The following is a 17543-nucleotide window of genomic DNA, read 5'->3' as shown; positions in this document are numbered from 1 at the left end:
AAGGTTATTGCCCTGTGTCTCAGTTTCCTCACCTGCAAATAGGGGATTAATAAGGCTTACCCATCTCCTGAGAACACTGGCGGATGAAATAATTAATGATCAGATGGTGCTGAACAAAGGCTGAGCATTGTTATTAGAGAAGAAAGAAAATTTAGCATCAGATTGTACCTTTCTGGCATCTGTTGCCTTGGTAACCAGATTTGCAGGTGCAACTGCCATTTTTGGCGCTGCATTCCAGGGTGTTCTCCTCCACACACTGACATTCTGAAGCGCAGCCAGCCCCATAGGCCCCCTTGGGACAGCCTGCAAGCAAATTGAGGCAAACTGTCACCTGAAAACCACACCTTGGTGTTTTTTCCACATTGTTAGTGCACAGGCATGTAGTTCTGCAGGGCCTGATTATGGGGAAAACAAGGGTATCATCCTAACTGCCAAAAGAAAAAAACAAAAAATGAGGGAAACAAATGTCTTTCAAATCAGGCAATTCATTTGCTTTTTGCCAAGTGGATGTGAACAGGGAAGCCTGCACTACTTAAAAGGCTTTGCGGCTTCTGGTAGAAATTGCTTCTCAATGTGCTCCATTGGGGCCCATAGTTAAAATTCTCCAAGGACTGCAAAGGCCTGCCAGGCCCCATATTCATCCTGCCACAGCATGGAGATGATGGACAAGCACTGATGTGAACCTCACCATTGTTCCCCTTCCCTTTCATTATATGGTAATCAGAAATACTTTTACATTCTGTAGATAACACAGAACTTTCATCCTGACAGTAGCATTATCTTGGCTACATCTTTGACAAATGGTGCTTGCCTTCCCTTCACTATTTTCCCCATGCAATCAGGTTTTACAAATGGAATGATAGCACAGGAATTATCACTTGAAAATCCTACCTTTGCATTCAGGAAAGCCTACCCTTAGGCTCTCTTTGAGGAGTTACTTACAGTAATTCAATCCCCTTTCCAAAATACACCTCTGGCCATTTTTTCTTTCCCTTACAGATGTCCAAGGGACTTATCAAGTAAAAGATCCTTCAAGTGCCCTCCAGGCTCAAGGTAATTGTATTGTATGCCTATATAGGCTTTTAAAGAGCAAAATAAGCCAATTGATTTTCTGGTGAATGGAAATTAACATCTTCTAATATCTACTATTATTAGCAGAGATAATTGAGAGTGGTGGTTACAATGCTATGATGTAGGGTGATTCTTGTCCCTGCCAGGATGGACAGGGTTACCTCTAAAGCAGAACAGATTAACAGGGCTCCTTTTCCACTGTTAATATTATCTCATTTGGATGATAAATTATACTAATCCTTGTTCATCTTTCCCGTGGCTTCTAAGTATTGAGTCCTTTTCCAGCCCTACCATCCCCAAGGTCTCTCAGTGAGATTATCTTCCTTGGTGCAGGCCTCTCCTTGTTCATCCCAGAACTCTTCCCTGCATTGACTTCCATGCCCTTCCTCTTTTGGGCCCAGCATCCACAACAGTAGTTCAGTGGACAGCTCAGGCACAATGGAGTACTTAAAATGTGACCGGTGGGTATATCAAGAGCTTATCACTGGCAATGTGACTAGAAAAAAAAAAGGACAAGTGGGAGAAGAAACTTCTTTAGTCAATCCATTGTCTACTCAGTGTTATACATTGAAATATGTCCTCCAAAAATTCATATGTTGAAGGCCTTACCCCCAGTACTTCAGAAAGTGACCTTATTTGTAAACTACATAATTAATGATGTAATCCGTTAAAATGAGGTCATACTGAAGGATGGGCCTCTAATCTGATAAGGCTGGTGTCCTTATACATAGAGGACATTTGGACACAGAGATACTCATACAGGGAGGATGCCATGTGAAGACTGGAGTTATGCTGTCATAAGCGAAGAAAGCTAGGATAGAGGTCTGGAACTGATCCTGGTGCCTTCAGAGGAAGTATGGCCTGCTAACACCTTTACCCCAGACTTGTTCAAGAACTGTGAGGCAACAGATATCTGTCAGTGAAGGCACTCCGTTTGTGGCACTTTATTACAACAGTTCTAGAAAATTAATATAGGTTTTCAAACTGAAGCTTCTCAGGGCCAGACAAGTGGCATTAATAAATGGGGCCTCACATCTGAGCCAAAAGTATTGAAAAATTGAAATGTGCATATCTTTTTGAAAGATGGTCACATTCAAAATGCTAACTACTATTACCACTACCACCATTTGCTCTTCAAATGTTTGACCAGATGAGTTATGATTTTAATGTGTTTTTTTGCCAAAATACCTAGTATTGCCTTATAAGATATTCAAAAGTTATTGCTACAAAATGGGATGTACCCTGTTATCCCAGAGCAGCGATTTTCAACTGGTGTGCTGCAAGAATTTTTAAGACATGCAATACCTGACTATTTAGTCATGGGACTGACCTCTTTTCCCTTAGATTGTCAAATAAAAAAAAATTACACAGCCAACACAACAACAGCTGTCTGATGTGAATGCCCAGTCTTGAACTATAAATATACAGGTACTAGAATAGAATTGCATCTTATTGGTCATATCACAAATAAGGTTGCATCTGATTGGTTAATTCTTGGTACCAGAAATCCTTATATACTAGGTATAAGTATAGGCACCTGATTTTTTTTTAAAAAAACTCACTTTGGAGCAAAAGGGTAGGTAATTACTATTATTATTTTTGGTAAACCAATAAAAATTATACCTATTTTTTGTTACATCAACAAAAAAAATATTTGTTGGTGTCCTGAAGAATTTTAGTAATTAGTTTATGTATGCCACTAGATGCAAAGGTTGACAATTGCTGCCCTGGAGAAACAATAATAGAAATGATGTTATCTTTATTTCTAGGTGAATTTTCTTCTCTTGGCATATTCTAGGAGGTACATGATGTTCTGGAACATGCCCTCTGCACCTGCATTTTTCACATTTACCCCTGCCTTCTCCCCTTCTCTTCTATATTACTAACCCAAGCCAGACCGTTCTTCATTACCCAGGTTTAGCTTTCCATGATGCCTTCCTGGCTCTCTATTTGGAGTCACAATTTACTCTCTGTTTTCTCAGGACATACCTTTATAAAATAGACAAAAATCCATGGATAATCAACTAAAAATGCAATATAAAACTCTAGAAGGTCTCTGTTATTAAGAAACTAGAGGCTCATTGCATGAAATTCATGCAGTGGGGAGGGGTGTCCCTCAGCCCAGCCTGCACCCTCTCCAATCTGGGATCCCTCTCACAATCCAGAACTGCTGGCTCCCAACTGCTCGCCTGCCTGCCTATCTGATTGCCCTAACCCAGGCGTGGGCAAACTACGGCCCGCGGGCCGGATCCGGCCCGTTTGAAATGAATAAAACTATTAAAAAAAAAGACCGTACCCTTTTATGTAATGATGTTTATTTGAATTTATATTAGTTCACACAAACACTCCATCCATGCTTTTGTTCCGGCCCTCCAGTCCAGTTTAAGAACCCATTGTGGCCCTCAAGTAAAAAAGTTTGCCCACCCCTGCCCTAACCACTTCTGCTTGCCAGCCTGATCACCCTGAACCACTCCCCTGCCAGCCTGGTCAATGTCTAACTGCTCCCTTGCCGGCCCAATTGCCCCTAGCTGCCCTCCCTTGGTGGCCTGGTCACCCCCAACTGCCCCCCTTGCAGGGCTGGTCCCTCCCAACTGCCCTCCCTTGCTGGTCTGATTGCCCACAACTGCCCTCCCCTGCAGGCCTGGTTCCTGCCCAACTGCCCTCCCCTGCTGGCCTGATTGCCCACAACTGCCCTCCCCTGCAGGCCTGGTTCTTGCCCAACTGTCTTCCCCTGCTGGCCTGATTGCCCACAACTGCCCTCCCCTGCCGGCCATCCTGTGTTCACATGGGGGCGGCCATCTTGTGTGTTGGAGTGATGGTCAACTTGCATATTACCTCTTTATTAGAAAGGAGGATGGGTCATGGTATTTCTGAGGTCCACTTGGGAGGACTTTCAGAGGAGAGCACACAGAACAGGTAGAGGAACAGGATAGAGAAGGTTTCAGGCTCGCAGGTGCTCGCACATAGCTACAAGATGGGATGGTGGGCACCCAGAGACGTCCCATTAGGAGAAATCCTATAAGCTACTTAAGAGACTGAAGTACTCATTGGTGATTGTGTGTTCTCACACCTTTTGCAAAACATGATTGATGGCCAAAATGCAAAATAAATAGCCTGTTGCAGAAATTTTAGGGAATGATATTGTTATGCCCTAGAACCCAGAAATAATGGAGACTTTTTCTGTTCATTTTAATATGCAGCTGCCACAAAGTGCCAAGCCTCCTTCTAAATGAGCTAGTAACATTTCTTTCTCAATAATTAAGGTAAACACTAATGAGAAAAACACGTAAAGAATTCAGATATAGTTTTCTTTCATTCATCAAAATCTAGAGTCTCTAAAATAAGAAGTCTAAACAAAGACTAGAACATAAATTGTCACATATACATACATATATGTGCGTGTGTGTAAATTATGGTTTTAGTCTCTTCCTTTTTCTAATTTTTGGTACTTTTCTGAGCCTCCTTGCTTCACACAGAGAGCAAATGTAGTGCCTGTGACTTACTCAGATGACAAAACCTCCCATAGCGCCCTGGCTCACACACACAGGCACCGTACACCCTGTGGCAATGGCCATTGTTGGCGCAGTTACATTTCCTTTTGCAGTTCTTCCCAAAGAGTCCTTTAGGGCATCCTAGAGGTGGGAGGACAAACAAAGCACACATTAACCCATATGCAAAACTTGCTAGAGCTGCTGTTACATGAAATAAGGAGCTCGCAAAAGGTGAGATGTTCCCAGTCTGGGTGGACTGAGGCTGCTGAGAACTTTTAAAATTTACCCTCTGCCTAAATTATATAATGATTGGACACTCCTGTCAGGTTAAAACTCCAAACTTAACAAGACTGTGAGCCTACTTCGACTGCCTCGTGCAGCACTACTACTCTCCGAAGGACTTTTACTCCACCCGCTGACCTGGCTCCTCTAAGGCGCCTCACTCCTACCCACTTCAGAGTCTGGACATGCTCTTCCCTCACACTTTCCCTGTCTCATGCCCCTCATTTTGCAAGCTTCTGCTGCAGTGCACCTTTTCTAGAAGTTGCTCACACTGACTGTATTTTCCTCATGTTCTGATCACAAAGCACACATTACCATATCATAATGTGTGGCCCAGTGCCTTGCAAAGATTTTATATAATTTGAATGAATGAATATAGATTATCCCGGGGAATGAATATTTGGGGCGCCAGTAGGAGCCTTCATGTAACTCTCAAGAGAGTGAAGTAAACTTGGCTTCCATCTCCCCAGTTCCATGATCTGTGGGACCCTAATAAACTCCTCATGATCTCTGGCAATCCCTAAAGACTATCTTCATTGACTATCTGCCTTCAGCTCTTGGGCCTGGGAAAGCAGTTCACTTTTTGGCTTTATCAACCTATGTAGAAAATGTGGCCTTTCCCCTGGTCTCTATGAAAAACCCACACACAGCCTCAGTGGCATTTTGTAAGTTTTCATTCATAATTTCTTCTCTTTCCTTCTTCTCCTTTTTCCCTCTGATTTTCACCTCCTTTCCTCCTTTTAATTATGAAAAGCAAATAAGTAAGTCTCAAGACTTTAAAGAGTTGTCTCATGTGACCAGCACCAGACAGTCCTACCATGTTCACAGGTTTTCCCATGCACCCCTGGGGGGCACTGGCACTGCCCAGTTAGAGGATCGCAGGTGCCTCCATTCTGACAATGGCAGACGCTTCCACATTCTTCCCCACTGGTCTCGGGGGAACAAGCTATGAAAGAAATGGAGAAGTTGAGCAATCACAGTATAACATACTCATTGTGATACAAATGGAAAAAAACACACACACAACAATCTTGTCTTCCTATTAGAATGGGTACCAAGTAATCAAAATCTTCGTAATTTGCAGACCTGAGAAGTGTCTCTGGCATGCTCCCAGTTTAAATGGCCTAATAATTCCTCAGGATTACTGATGTAGGTACTTAAAATGATTGCTGAGGTGCTGCTAAGAAAGTTTGCATACAAAATGTACCTTGTTCCTTAAACTCTAACCATCACATTTTCAAAACTTAGATATCCTTGCTGTATAACTACAAAAACTTTAATGAGAAACAAACTGCACCTTCTAATTAAAAAAAATGGAAAGAAAATGTAGGAAAAGAATGGCATGTATTTTTCACCAGGAATAAATGCAACTAAGACTGTCTTGAGGGTCCCAAGGTAATTTACATTCTTCATCAAAGAATGATGAAGTCAAACAAACAACTGCTTTGTTGTTTTGGGGGAAAGTGTTCAGTAGCCCAATAAAAATAATAAATTGGGAAAAATGTCTGTAGCTTTATTTTAATTTTAACTTGGATAAATACAGCTGTTTAGAAAATGTCAGTAGCCATTTTAATTGACATTTTATCATAATAGGCTACATATTACAAAACTACATTTATATCACCTCCTCTATTCACCCACCCACACCATCCCAGATGCTTATATGGAAACTTTGCTTCTTATGCCCTTCTTTTTTTTCTTTACTTTCAAGCCCTAGGCTACTATGAAAAGGAAAGAGGAAAACAAAAGTAATAAGAGAGAAAAACTGTCAACAAACATTGGTTTAGGTGTACATTGCTAATTTACATGTAGTAAGTCTTTGAATTCTTACAGTGACAATAGAAGGGATGAGTAGAAAAAATCCACCCGAAAAAGAAAGCTAAGGAAGTTTACATAACTTGCACAGTATCTAGATTACAGCAAATCACCAACTCAACATCTGCAAACCATGCTATTATCTGTCACTACCCCACACAGTAGAATATGATACCACATAGTGCACAGATATGCTAAGTAATTCATTAGCATCAAACAGAGCAATTGGCCTGGAGGAGCAAATTTTTAAACAAACATACCCCAAACCATAGCTGGATGATTTGGAAGGAGTCATGAAGCCTCCCCTCCATATATAACCCATTCATTTGTCATATGAAAATAATCTTCCCTGTCAACTGGATAGGGTGTCATAATAACAAATGAAACATTCAATATGAAATCTCTTCAAAAGAAATGGAGTCCTGAAAGGTGCTATTAAAATTAATGTGATAATTTTCAAATTGTTTCATTCTAATGACATGGAAAATTCCTAACACTTCAAAGCAGATATCTTCATCATAGACCAATAAAGGGAATAGGTACAGTGGTTCTCAACCTTCCTAATGCCGCGACCCTTTAATACAGTTCCTCATGTTGTGGTGACCCCCAACCATGAAATTATTTTCGTTGCTACTTCATAACTGTAATTTTGCTACTGTTATGAATCGTAATATAAATATCTGAAATGCAGGATGTATTTTCATTGTTACAAATTGAACATAATTAAAGCATAGTGATTAATCACAAAAACAATATGTGTGTTTTCCGATGGTCTTAGACAACCCCTGTGAAAGGATTGTTCAACCCCCAAAGGGGTCGCAACCCACAGGTTGAGAACAGCTGGGCTAGAAGATCTACTCAGTGGGAAAACTAACGTTCCAGATCTCTTTAGAATGCCCTTTTTTTAAAATTTCCCTTGCAGCATTTGAACAGCTGGGACTTTTAAAAATATGGATGATGAATGATTGGTCACATCCATTTATTGCAGTTTATAGGGATTTTAAAAAAAGTTCTCACTCACCATTTTTTGTTAAAGAATCAGTGAACATTTTTTTCCCCCATTTGGAATATTCTGTTTCATCTCTATAAAGAATTCTTAAGAAATGCAGAAAGAAAAGCAAAAAATATATAAAATCTTCTGCTTTCAGGGACAGACTCCTGTACAGGAAGGACCATGTGAAAACTTAAAAGATTCTCAAAGTTTTTTAAAGTCAAAGAAGGGGGCATCTTATCTTCATTTTATCAGCAAGTTTATTTTTAAATATCTCTATTTTAGTTTTATATTAGACATGCTATATTCTGATGTATTTGAGATAGATTTTTAGTTTTATTTTTCATGCTGCCATGCTAGAAATGAAGGGTTTGGAAGATACATATTTTCCAACAAAACTTACAATATAAAGTAAAATGTTTATTTCCTTTTATTCATGCAAAACATTTATTGATCCTAGTTTTATTCAGTTGCAGATCAATGTCAAGTTGCAGGTCAAAATAACTGAATACTTTAATATCAACTTTTCTTTATTTGTTAATTTATGCACTAGGTGCCTCCAGTTTTGAGAAACATGAGTAGGACCTTGACAATGAGCACTGGGTCTAGTCAAAGAAATGGAACAGGAGAATTGGTGTCTCTAATCAAACAGAGAGAGAGAGAGAGAGAGAGAGAGAGAGAGAGAGAGAGAAAGAGAGAGAGAGAGAGAGAGAGGGACTTTAATTCACTGAAATATAAATAGTTGAGGTTAGACTGGGGCCATCAAAAAGGCTTCATACAGTAAGTAGAAATGGACAAAAATGGCAGTCTAGCAAAAGGCACAAAAATGGATAGTGCAAAGCAATAAGTAGTGAGTGGTTTAGTTTCTTGGAAATGATAAGCTGAGCAAAGAGTTGTGATTAAGATCAAAAGCAAAAAATTTGAGAAGGGCCTGATTTTAGAGGGTCACTAGCGAGTAGATCAGAAACATATGCTTTATGTATCAGGAAACGGGTCACTCTTATTAAAGTTTTTTGTTTTTTTTTTAGCAGAAGAGACACTTGAGCAGAGGGACGCTTAAGGAAGGTCTTCAAGACCCTAGTTAGTAATCTTGGTTAAGCCACTTCATATGTTGTGACTCAAGATCATATCTATCTCCTAATAGAAACAATATTTGTGCTTTTTCTTCCTATATGCTGGGGATTCAAATGAAAAATCTGCTCATATCATCTAAGCTAATCACAAAGGCTAAGAAAACCTTTCTCTTAAAAATGTTACAAGGTAAATTTAAAAAGAGAAAGAGAAAACAAAGATAGTTTTGTTTTTATTACTTGGTAGTTTTTGTTTTTTATTTTGTTTTTATTACTTGGTAGTTTTAGTACCTGCAAGCACACCTCCATTTAAAATATAAAGAGTACATTTATTATAGGTATCATTTTTAATCTTTTATATTTTTCATGAGAGACATATAAAATACTTAAAAGTGCCATTGGCTGTACTAACATATTTTGAAAGGAAAAAAAAAAAAGAAAAAATAATACACAAAAGAAAAGAAGCAGCAGTCAAGCAATCTCATTACTTACACTTTGCAGAACAAATCTGTTTGTGTGTGTGTGTTTATTGGGAATAGCTTGTCTGGGCCTAATGACTTATTTAAATGGAGGGATTTTTAATAGGCCTAGAATGTTAGGATCCTTCATTAACCTTTATGCTCCATGGATAAATAAGAAACAGTACATCAAGTTTTCCAGGGAACACAAAATCTTCCCTTTTAATCACATGTTCACTTTAAAACCTCAGTGCTTCACAGGCATTCTCTATGCACAACAAATAAATCGGTTTCTCACCCATATCAATTGCTTACCGTGTTAAAACATTTTAGGGAGAACACACGTAGAGGAGAACTCATCGCCAGTAGTCTAGCAACAGTAAAGGAGAAGATAGCACCCTCTTACCAATTCTTCCGGGTATCACTCACTTTCATTACAAAGAATGCCACCCCAGCCAGTGGGGCAGGAGCACCCCCTCTGTCCCTCCTGGCACCGGCCTCCGTTCATACAGTCCTCACAGCTCAAACTGCAATCATGTCCAAAGGTGTGATCTAAACAGACTGGAATATGATATATTTTCAGTTAGTTCAAACTGTCTACGTCACTGAAAATGGAGATGAAACATTTAATTTCACACTTCACACACACACACACAAACACACACACACACACACACACATCCTTCAATCCTTGAAGATATTTCTTAAAGTCCCAGAAAAAGACAACGGCAAAGAAATATATATATATATATATTTTTTTTAAAAAAAATATATTTTATTGATTTTTTACAGAGAGGAAGGTAGAGGGATAGAGAGTTAGAAACATCGATGAGAGAGAAACATCCACCAGCTTCCTCCTGCACATCTCCTACTGGAGATGTGCCCGCAACCCAGGTAAATGCCCTTGACCGGAATTGAACCTGGGACCTTTCAGTCCGCAGGCCGACGCTCTATCCACTGAGCCAAACCGGTTTTGGCAGAAATATATTTTAAGGTAGATATTATTTTATATTTTCCAATGATACTATTGAAATAGAGCCCCAAAAGAATATTTAGAATATTTAAGAAAGTTTAAAAATTATGAAGAGAAATTATCATTGATTCCAGATAAAATAATCAATATTTCTGCCGTTTGGTGCTTTTCCTCTTCTTGAACTTTAGATAAATAGAATTGTGTCACTCTTCTTTCATTCAATGTAATGTTTGTGAGACTCACCCATACTGCACTTGCAGTAGTTTTTAGTTGTTGTTTTTTTTAAGTCTGTATCGTATTTAGTGTATAAGTGTATCATGAAGTGTTTTTCCATTCTCTTTTTGAGGGAAATTACCTTAATATGAATAAGGATGGAGAGATTTGATTTCCGTTGTTTTAAGGATTGTTTCAAGTTTTGCCCCTGTTTCTAGTGGGGTCTCTCAGGCATCCCAATTGAATGTCTGTTATGTTGAGCTAGCCATCTCTCCTTTGGCAGATCCTGGCCTGCCGACTCTACCTCCCCATCGCCATGATACTGCTGGTAACTGTGCTCAGCTCCTTGCCCTCTTAACAGCTGCCTTTTAGATTCCCTGACTTCTCTGCCTGCACAGCCACACATTAGCAAATGGCTCAAGGAGAAAAGCAGCAGTTATTCCATTTCACCTGTCTGGGTCTCTCCTCTCTAGATCTTGGCCACTCAAGTTCTGGCTGCCTTAGTAGCCCTGAACTCTTTCCATTCAGATGGTCAGTCATTGAAGTATCAGAAGTTTAATGAAGACACAGTAAAGCATTTCTACTTTTATGCAGATGCATTTACTAATATTATTATTGTGATTCACCAAAGCATGAAAATATTTCTGCCATTTTACTGAATACATCCTGAAGCAATCATCAAGCTCTGTTAAACTACAGCAAATATAGGGAGAACAAAAAGAGCAGCTCTGTTTGACAAAGAAAAGAAAAGGAAGCAGCAGTCTGGCTGCAAACTGTTACATTTGAGAGAGGAAATGCTAATTTATTTTGATCCGAAGTGATTTGATGCTTGAGTTCTGTTGTGTGGATATATGCATCTAAGAAAAACTGTTCACAATTTTAAGATACTTTCTTGGTCCATTTGAACATATTAAACAGTTAGTTCTCATTGTTTTAAAAACTGGGAAGGATCTAGATTTCAAGGCAATTTAAAGTAAGTTTTTAAATATATAAAAGCGACTTCTAATGGAGTTTTAATAGTCAGAACTGAAAGGTCCCAATCCTCCCCATTATGTTAATTTAAAGATACTTTTCAGCTCCATTTCACGGTATTGCACTTGAACAGCCCCCAACACCATGTACCCACACCTCTACACACACCTAGATAGCAGCAGCTCTCAACCTGTGGGTTGCGACCCCTTTGGGGGTCAAACGACCCTTTCACAGGGGTCGCCTAAGACCATCAGAAAACACATATAATATTACATATTGTTTTTGTGATTAATCACCATGCTTTAATCATGTTCAATTTGTAACAATGAAATTGGGGGTCACCACAACATGAGGAACTGTATTAAAGGGTCATGGCATTAGGAAGGTTGAGAACCACTGCTATATAGCAACCCTTTATTGTGAAAGGGAAGGACGACAAAAGATAATGGGTTTTCTAGGAAGCTCAGAAGTGATTTTGGCCCCACTTTTCTTCTAACATCCCGTTAAAATGTTAAAATATTTGGTGGCATTAAGTATGGATAATGAAATTGTTTATAAAATAATTTACATGAATTCTCTAATAATAATAAAAAAAGAGGTGACTGCATGGAGATAAATTCTTTTACTCACCAACTTTGGGCAATAGAGCTAGTTCTCCTCGAATATCTTTTCCCACTTTGTCCTCATCTTCTTCATCTTGGTAGGTGGGAGGCAGAGAGGGAGCAACATAATGAAGCAGTCTAGACGGGCTCTTGAACAGAAGGCCTGCGAACCTCACAACTTCTAATTCCTCTTCTCGTTCCTCTAGCTCATCATCATCTAAAGCTAAGACCACACAGGAAAATGGCTGGATTCAACATGCTGGTTAAAAGAAGGAAAAAAACAAGCAAGGGTGGATGAGAGAAATGAGAGAGTTTGAACTAGACAGCCAAGGCAGGGGGCTACTGAAAGGGAGAACTCTTTGAGGCCATTTCAAAAAGTCTCTTGTAAATGAGGGTGAGACGCAGCTATCACAAAGCTGACACTGCAGCAGAGAGAACAAAAGGGAAAGATCTCAGTCTGTGAGGAAAGGGGAGGACCGGTTGAGTGAAGGAATATGTGGTCTCCATTGTTCCTGAAGAAGAAAATGAGGGTGGAAGTAGTTTAGAAGAGACACATGAGATTCTTCACAGTGACTTACAGATGCAAGTTTTTCCATCACTTCCAATTCTGTAGCCTTCCTCACAAGTACAGTGGTATGATCCCACAGAGTTAATACATACTTGATCACAGACTATGCTGGTATCCAGACACTCGTCCACATCTAGGAACATTTAAACAATGTCTGCTTTTAGACACTGAGAGATAAAATAGACATTGTGAAGTCATGGGCATATTTGTGTTCCTGTTGTCACCTTTATTAATTCATGACAATGTACTATCCTATAGAAAGCTTAGCCTTGGACACTTTCTCAAGTATATCCTGCCAATTTTTTTCTTTCACTCAAGTTTATTGTAGTTCATCTACACAGACAAGGTGTTTCTAAGACCTTGTTCATGAGGTTTTGATGAGGAATTTAAAACAAAATAAATTCAATGGTCTCAGGCTGTACACCATTTTGTATAATTTTCATTCATTCTTAAATTATTCCATCTCTATAATGAAGCATTTATTCCATGCATAATTCTGTACAAGGTTTATGGAGAATTTTAGAGATGGAAGAACTCTAAGCTTTAATTTCATGTGACTGTCCATATCTGAGCCTAGACTTTGGTCAATGTGTTCACAATAGTAAAAGTTTACTGTTGAAGCTGGGTTTCTAAGCTTTGCCTCAGATTATGATACCTTTTCAATTTGGATGCATGTACCCAAGTATGTATATTCACACCATACAATTATCTTTTGGCTGACTTTGCTTAAGAGCAGATGGTCGATGAAATTCAAATTTCTTGGCTCCTGTTAATTGGATTAAATATGGTAAATGGTAATATATTGTACTGTGTTTAGAATATATAGATACCATAACTGTGTTTTCTTTGCTGTTACCTACATTGCAAGGCTGAGGAGCTTGGTGTCTATATGAAAAAAAACAAAAACATACCTATCATCCTCAACATAATTCAGGAATTTGCTTCTTTAAGCAAAGAAACAGTATTTTTTTCTGAGGCATGATATTCTTATATATGTTGACTTATTAAAAAAGATCATCTTATGTTTCCTTTGATTTGAAGAAAAATGTGGTTCGAAATAATGGTAATGATTATAAAGTGAAAATTTAAAGATTCCATGCTTTAAAAATAAACTTAAAAAAAGTGAATGATAGCAATGGCTCAAATGAGCTGTTCTTAATGTAACAGTGTAAAAAAGTGAATTAACTCTACTCATTAAATTTATACTCTCTTGTGAAAACAAATACATAATCTAGAAACCATCTGAAAGGTAAGTGAACCAATTTTAACAAGTAACTTAGAAAATTATAAAATCGCATCTTAAAACTTGCATTAGTAAATAGTAGAACCAGGTAGACATCCAAGTCTCTTCAGGGCAAGGCCCTCCCTTTCCCATCCTAACCCCCTTCCTCACATGTTCCTCCTTCACTGATTGCCTCATCACACCCGTGATTTCATATTATTTCTCAGGAACTTACCATCACACCCACAACCATCAGAACTGATCTGAAAGCCTTCCCTACAACTGCATTCATAGCCTCCCAAATAGTTGATGCAGAGCTGGGCACAGCAGGCTTCTCCACTCTCACACTCATCAAGGTCTGAAGGGGAAAAGGACATTTCTGTTGTTTCAGAGACAGGAATTTCACTGAACTATAGAATTAAATTAAAGCCTCACTTATAAATGCAAATTTTTTAATACTCAATTTCTATTTCTCAGGCCACATTGTACAGACATCAAAGCAACTATAACACAGAAAGAATGAGGCTCACATTCGCCTTTATGTTTCTTGCATGTTTTTCCTATTGCCTGTCATTTATTTTTTAAAGTATGTAAATAATCTCCAAATGCATTTATAAGCACAGGAAAAGAGATTTCTGCTATTTTTCCAGTTTAAACAGCAAGTTGACTAAATAAACAGAGAACTTGAAGAAGAACAACAACAACATCGAAACAGCTTGAGAGGAAGAGTCAAAAATTCCACTTAGCGAACATTTGAGAGCAAAGAGGAGGCAGTCCTACACTCGTTCTAGACCTTCAGATGACAGAGCTTTGCAAGCAACTGGAATTCACAAAACTGGGAAGAGAAGTGGCAGCTGCAATTTGGAGAGAGGGCAGACAATCTTTTTAAATATTGTGTTTTGAATTATAGGATATTTCAGAGGCTTTGCTTGATTGAACTTTGCGATGATGCTTTGGCTAGGATGAGTGGGGTCACGGTTTTTCATTTTACTGTTGGTGACTTTACCCTGGCATGTCCTATCCGATAAACAGCTTTCTAAGTGATGCTCTTAAAGTGTCCTTCAGCATTGTTATCCCAGAATTCTACAATCCTGAATATTTCGTCCACATACATAACTGCTCTGAGGAAAATAAAAACGCACCAGAATTAAGTCAAATTGAAACCCTTTAGCCAAAGAATAATCTATTTGGCTTGAGTTTTGAGTTGATCATTCCTAACATAACTGCCCAAGGAGTAGCAACAGACTGTTCACCCACTGTTTCCCTCAGGCTGGGAATTGGGTGGTCAGGGTTTTTTGGCTATAGGCTCTTGGTTCAATTCCACCGTGTGTTTGTTGAGCTGGTATGTTGGCTGGCCTGTCAGTGCTGAGTTTACAAAGTCCCATTGCTCCCTAACTACATGAGCAGCCACAGATATAAAAGGTCAATATCTCAATTAACCTTGGAAAGGGTACCAGTGTAAGGAAATGTAGACAAGAGAAAGGGAGGAAAGAAAATGCAGTCAATTATCTAAGGTGAGGGGTCACCATACAACTTCTAAAGGAAGGTCATTTGGACACAAAACATTCTTTCTCCTGCAAAATGTCAGAAGCAGTGCTACTCACAAAATTCTCGGTGATATTTTTTCCTCTCTTTTATTAAACCGTCCTTTGTCCTTTGGGTTAAATAGCATGAATAGAGAGGGCAAAATTGCTTTTAATAATTCACTTTTATTTAATTTAAAACATTATCCTTAATGGGTTTTTAAAAATATATATATATTTTAAAGTCTTCTCAAATACTAACAGAGCCTCCAAACACGTATATCTCAGGATTCCTTGTTCTCAGATACTAGGAGCACAACTGTATCACAATTGGAAAATGAGCTCCACGGTCTATCATTTTATGATCCATTTAGATTCTTCTTCTATCATCATTCCTCTGGGGTGATTTCTAGCTTGTCTTCTGTAAACCATCTAGTCTGAAACTTACCTGAAACCCCGCCCTTCTTACATCACAAGCCTTTCTTAAAATGCTGTGTCCCTTCAACGCTTATATCACCTGTTTCCTAATTTCCTTGACTAATGTTCAGATCTTATTTGGTAAGATCTTTGATTGCTAATGTTTCCCTTTTTATTTTCCTCCTCATTGATAATCATGTTTTTCTTACATTGGGTAGTATTGCCAATTGCAGAGAAATTCACCTATTCATAAAAACTTAGCTCTCATCAAAAATAGAGCTTCAATTAAAGCCAGGCACAACAATTAAAAATTTCAGTTTTGACTTCAGAAAAGCATGAAAATTAAACCTTAGAAAAAAAATGATCTTTTGTATGTGGCCCCCCCATACATAGCGTTGAACAAACTCAGAAGATTAGAAAAAATTGTGTTTCTAATATCTAATGATTGTTAAATGTAGAGAGCTTACTGCTGATCAGACACTTGGATTTTCTAGAGCTGTCTTTCAAATTGTGTTAACACATCTCTAGGTTTTAGCCCTAATACATTTTTGCAGTTGGGAAAGACAGGTTGACAATTTGCAAACTGGACAACATATTTTCCCATTTATTTGTACATTCTCAAATATAAAAAATGTTGATCCTAAAATAAGCTAAAAAGAAAATTCTTTAATTTCCTCCAGATATGAATATTTTTACAAATCATCCGTGACCTTAATCTGTTCTCAGGTAAATAAGCAAAGTTTGTATGTGTACCCTCCAAACAATTCATTGCCTTACTATAGTGAATATTTGGTCTTTAGGAATGAATGTTATTTATTGTTGGGAAATGAAATAAACTTAAGCCATAAACAATATAATGTCATGCTGAAATCTCATAAATATGCAATTTTCTATATTTTGACCATGGCAGATGCTATTTTTTTCTAGTTATAAATACGAATTTTACTGAATTGTGCTTTTCAAAGAATAAGGAAAGACATGAAATTGTAAGTCACAAACAAAAGGTTTAGTGAAAAGACAAGGAGAGCAAGGAAGGGAAGGAGGAAGAAAAAAAGGAACCCCTTATTTTTTCCAGAGATACAGGTATTAGCAAGGTAGAAAAATATAAGCAAGTTTTTCATGAAATAATAAGAAGAAATGAAAGCAATGGGTTTCATTAAAGCAGCAACTGTAGACTCAAAAAAATGCAGGAGGCAATGTTGGATCAAGATATAAAAGTAATGACATTGTTTTGGTTAAAGGATTTATGAAACCAGAAAACTTCAAAATCCCTTGAAGCTCATACTGTTTGTTACATAAGAAATTCCAAATACTTACACCTTTGAAATTCACCTCTTTTATGATACTCTAGTTTGTCTCTCTAACCATACTGAATAGATAAAATGGTCAAACATTTTTTTAGTAGTCATAATTTTTAAGAAAGGTCATATAAAGCAACACACAAAAAACAAGCAAATATGATACTTAATTCCAGAATAATGGCAAATTGCTTTAGAGGGGGTTGTAGGTGCCCTCAGACACAGAGCATATAATGATATAGTTTGATGCTCACTCTCCCTGTTTTTAGTAGATATTCCCTTTTCTCAGAAGTTCTAAATTCCACATTCATTATGAAGCAAGGTTGAAGTAAAATTTATTTTTCTCATTGTCTCTAATGATATGAGTTCTAATAATATGTTCAGAAAAGTTATTTATTAAAAATGCATTTGAGTTGGGATTTCCAAAGAATTTTAAAGTTTTCTTTTGGAATGTAGGTGCCTGTCATACCAAAGTTGAACATGCATCCAAGCCATCACCAAGTTGAAAAGGAAATGCAGCCCTAACCGGTTTGGCTCAATGGATAGAGCGTCGGCCTGTGAATTCAAGGGTCCCAGG

The 17543-nt window shown here is 38.1% G+C and overlaps 1 protein-coding gene across 1 annotated transcript in view; it reads right to left on the bottom strand.

Moving 5' to 3' along the window:
* The window catches only part of LOC308515321 (uncharacterized protein), a gene marked incomplete at its 5' end in the record, with an annotated part of 608185 nt that overhangs the window by 95540 nt on the left and 495102 nt on the right, over positions 1-17543 (bottom strand). The window contains 4 exons of the mRNA XM_081085959.1: positions 169-303; positions 4575-4754; positions 9608-9739; positions 11967-12161. Coding sequence (XP_080942085.1) covers positions 169-303; positions 4575-4754; positions 9608-9739; positions 11967-12161 — 642 coding nt within the window. The remainder of the gene's footprint in view (positions 1-168; positions 304-4574; positions 4755-9607; positions 9740-11966; positions 12162-17543) is intronic.

The sequence above is a fragment of the Myotis nattereri genome, assembly GCF_964212035.1.
Source record: "Myotis nattereri genome assembly, chromosome: 3".
Classification (NCBI taxonomy): Eukaryota; Metazoa; Chordata; class Mammalia; order Chiroptera; family Vespertilionidae; genus Myotis; species Myotis nattereri.
Note: the sequence above shows the minus strand (reverse complement) of the source record. Positions and strands in the feature narration are given on the sequence as shown.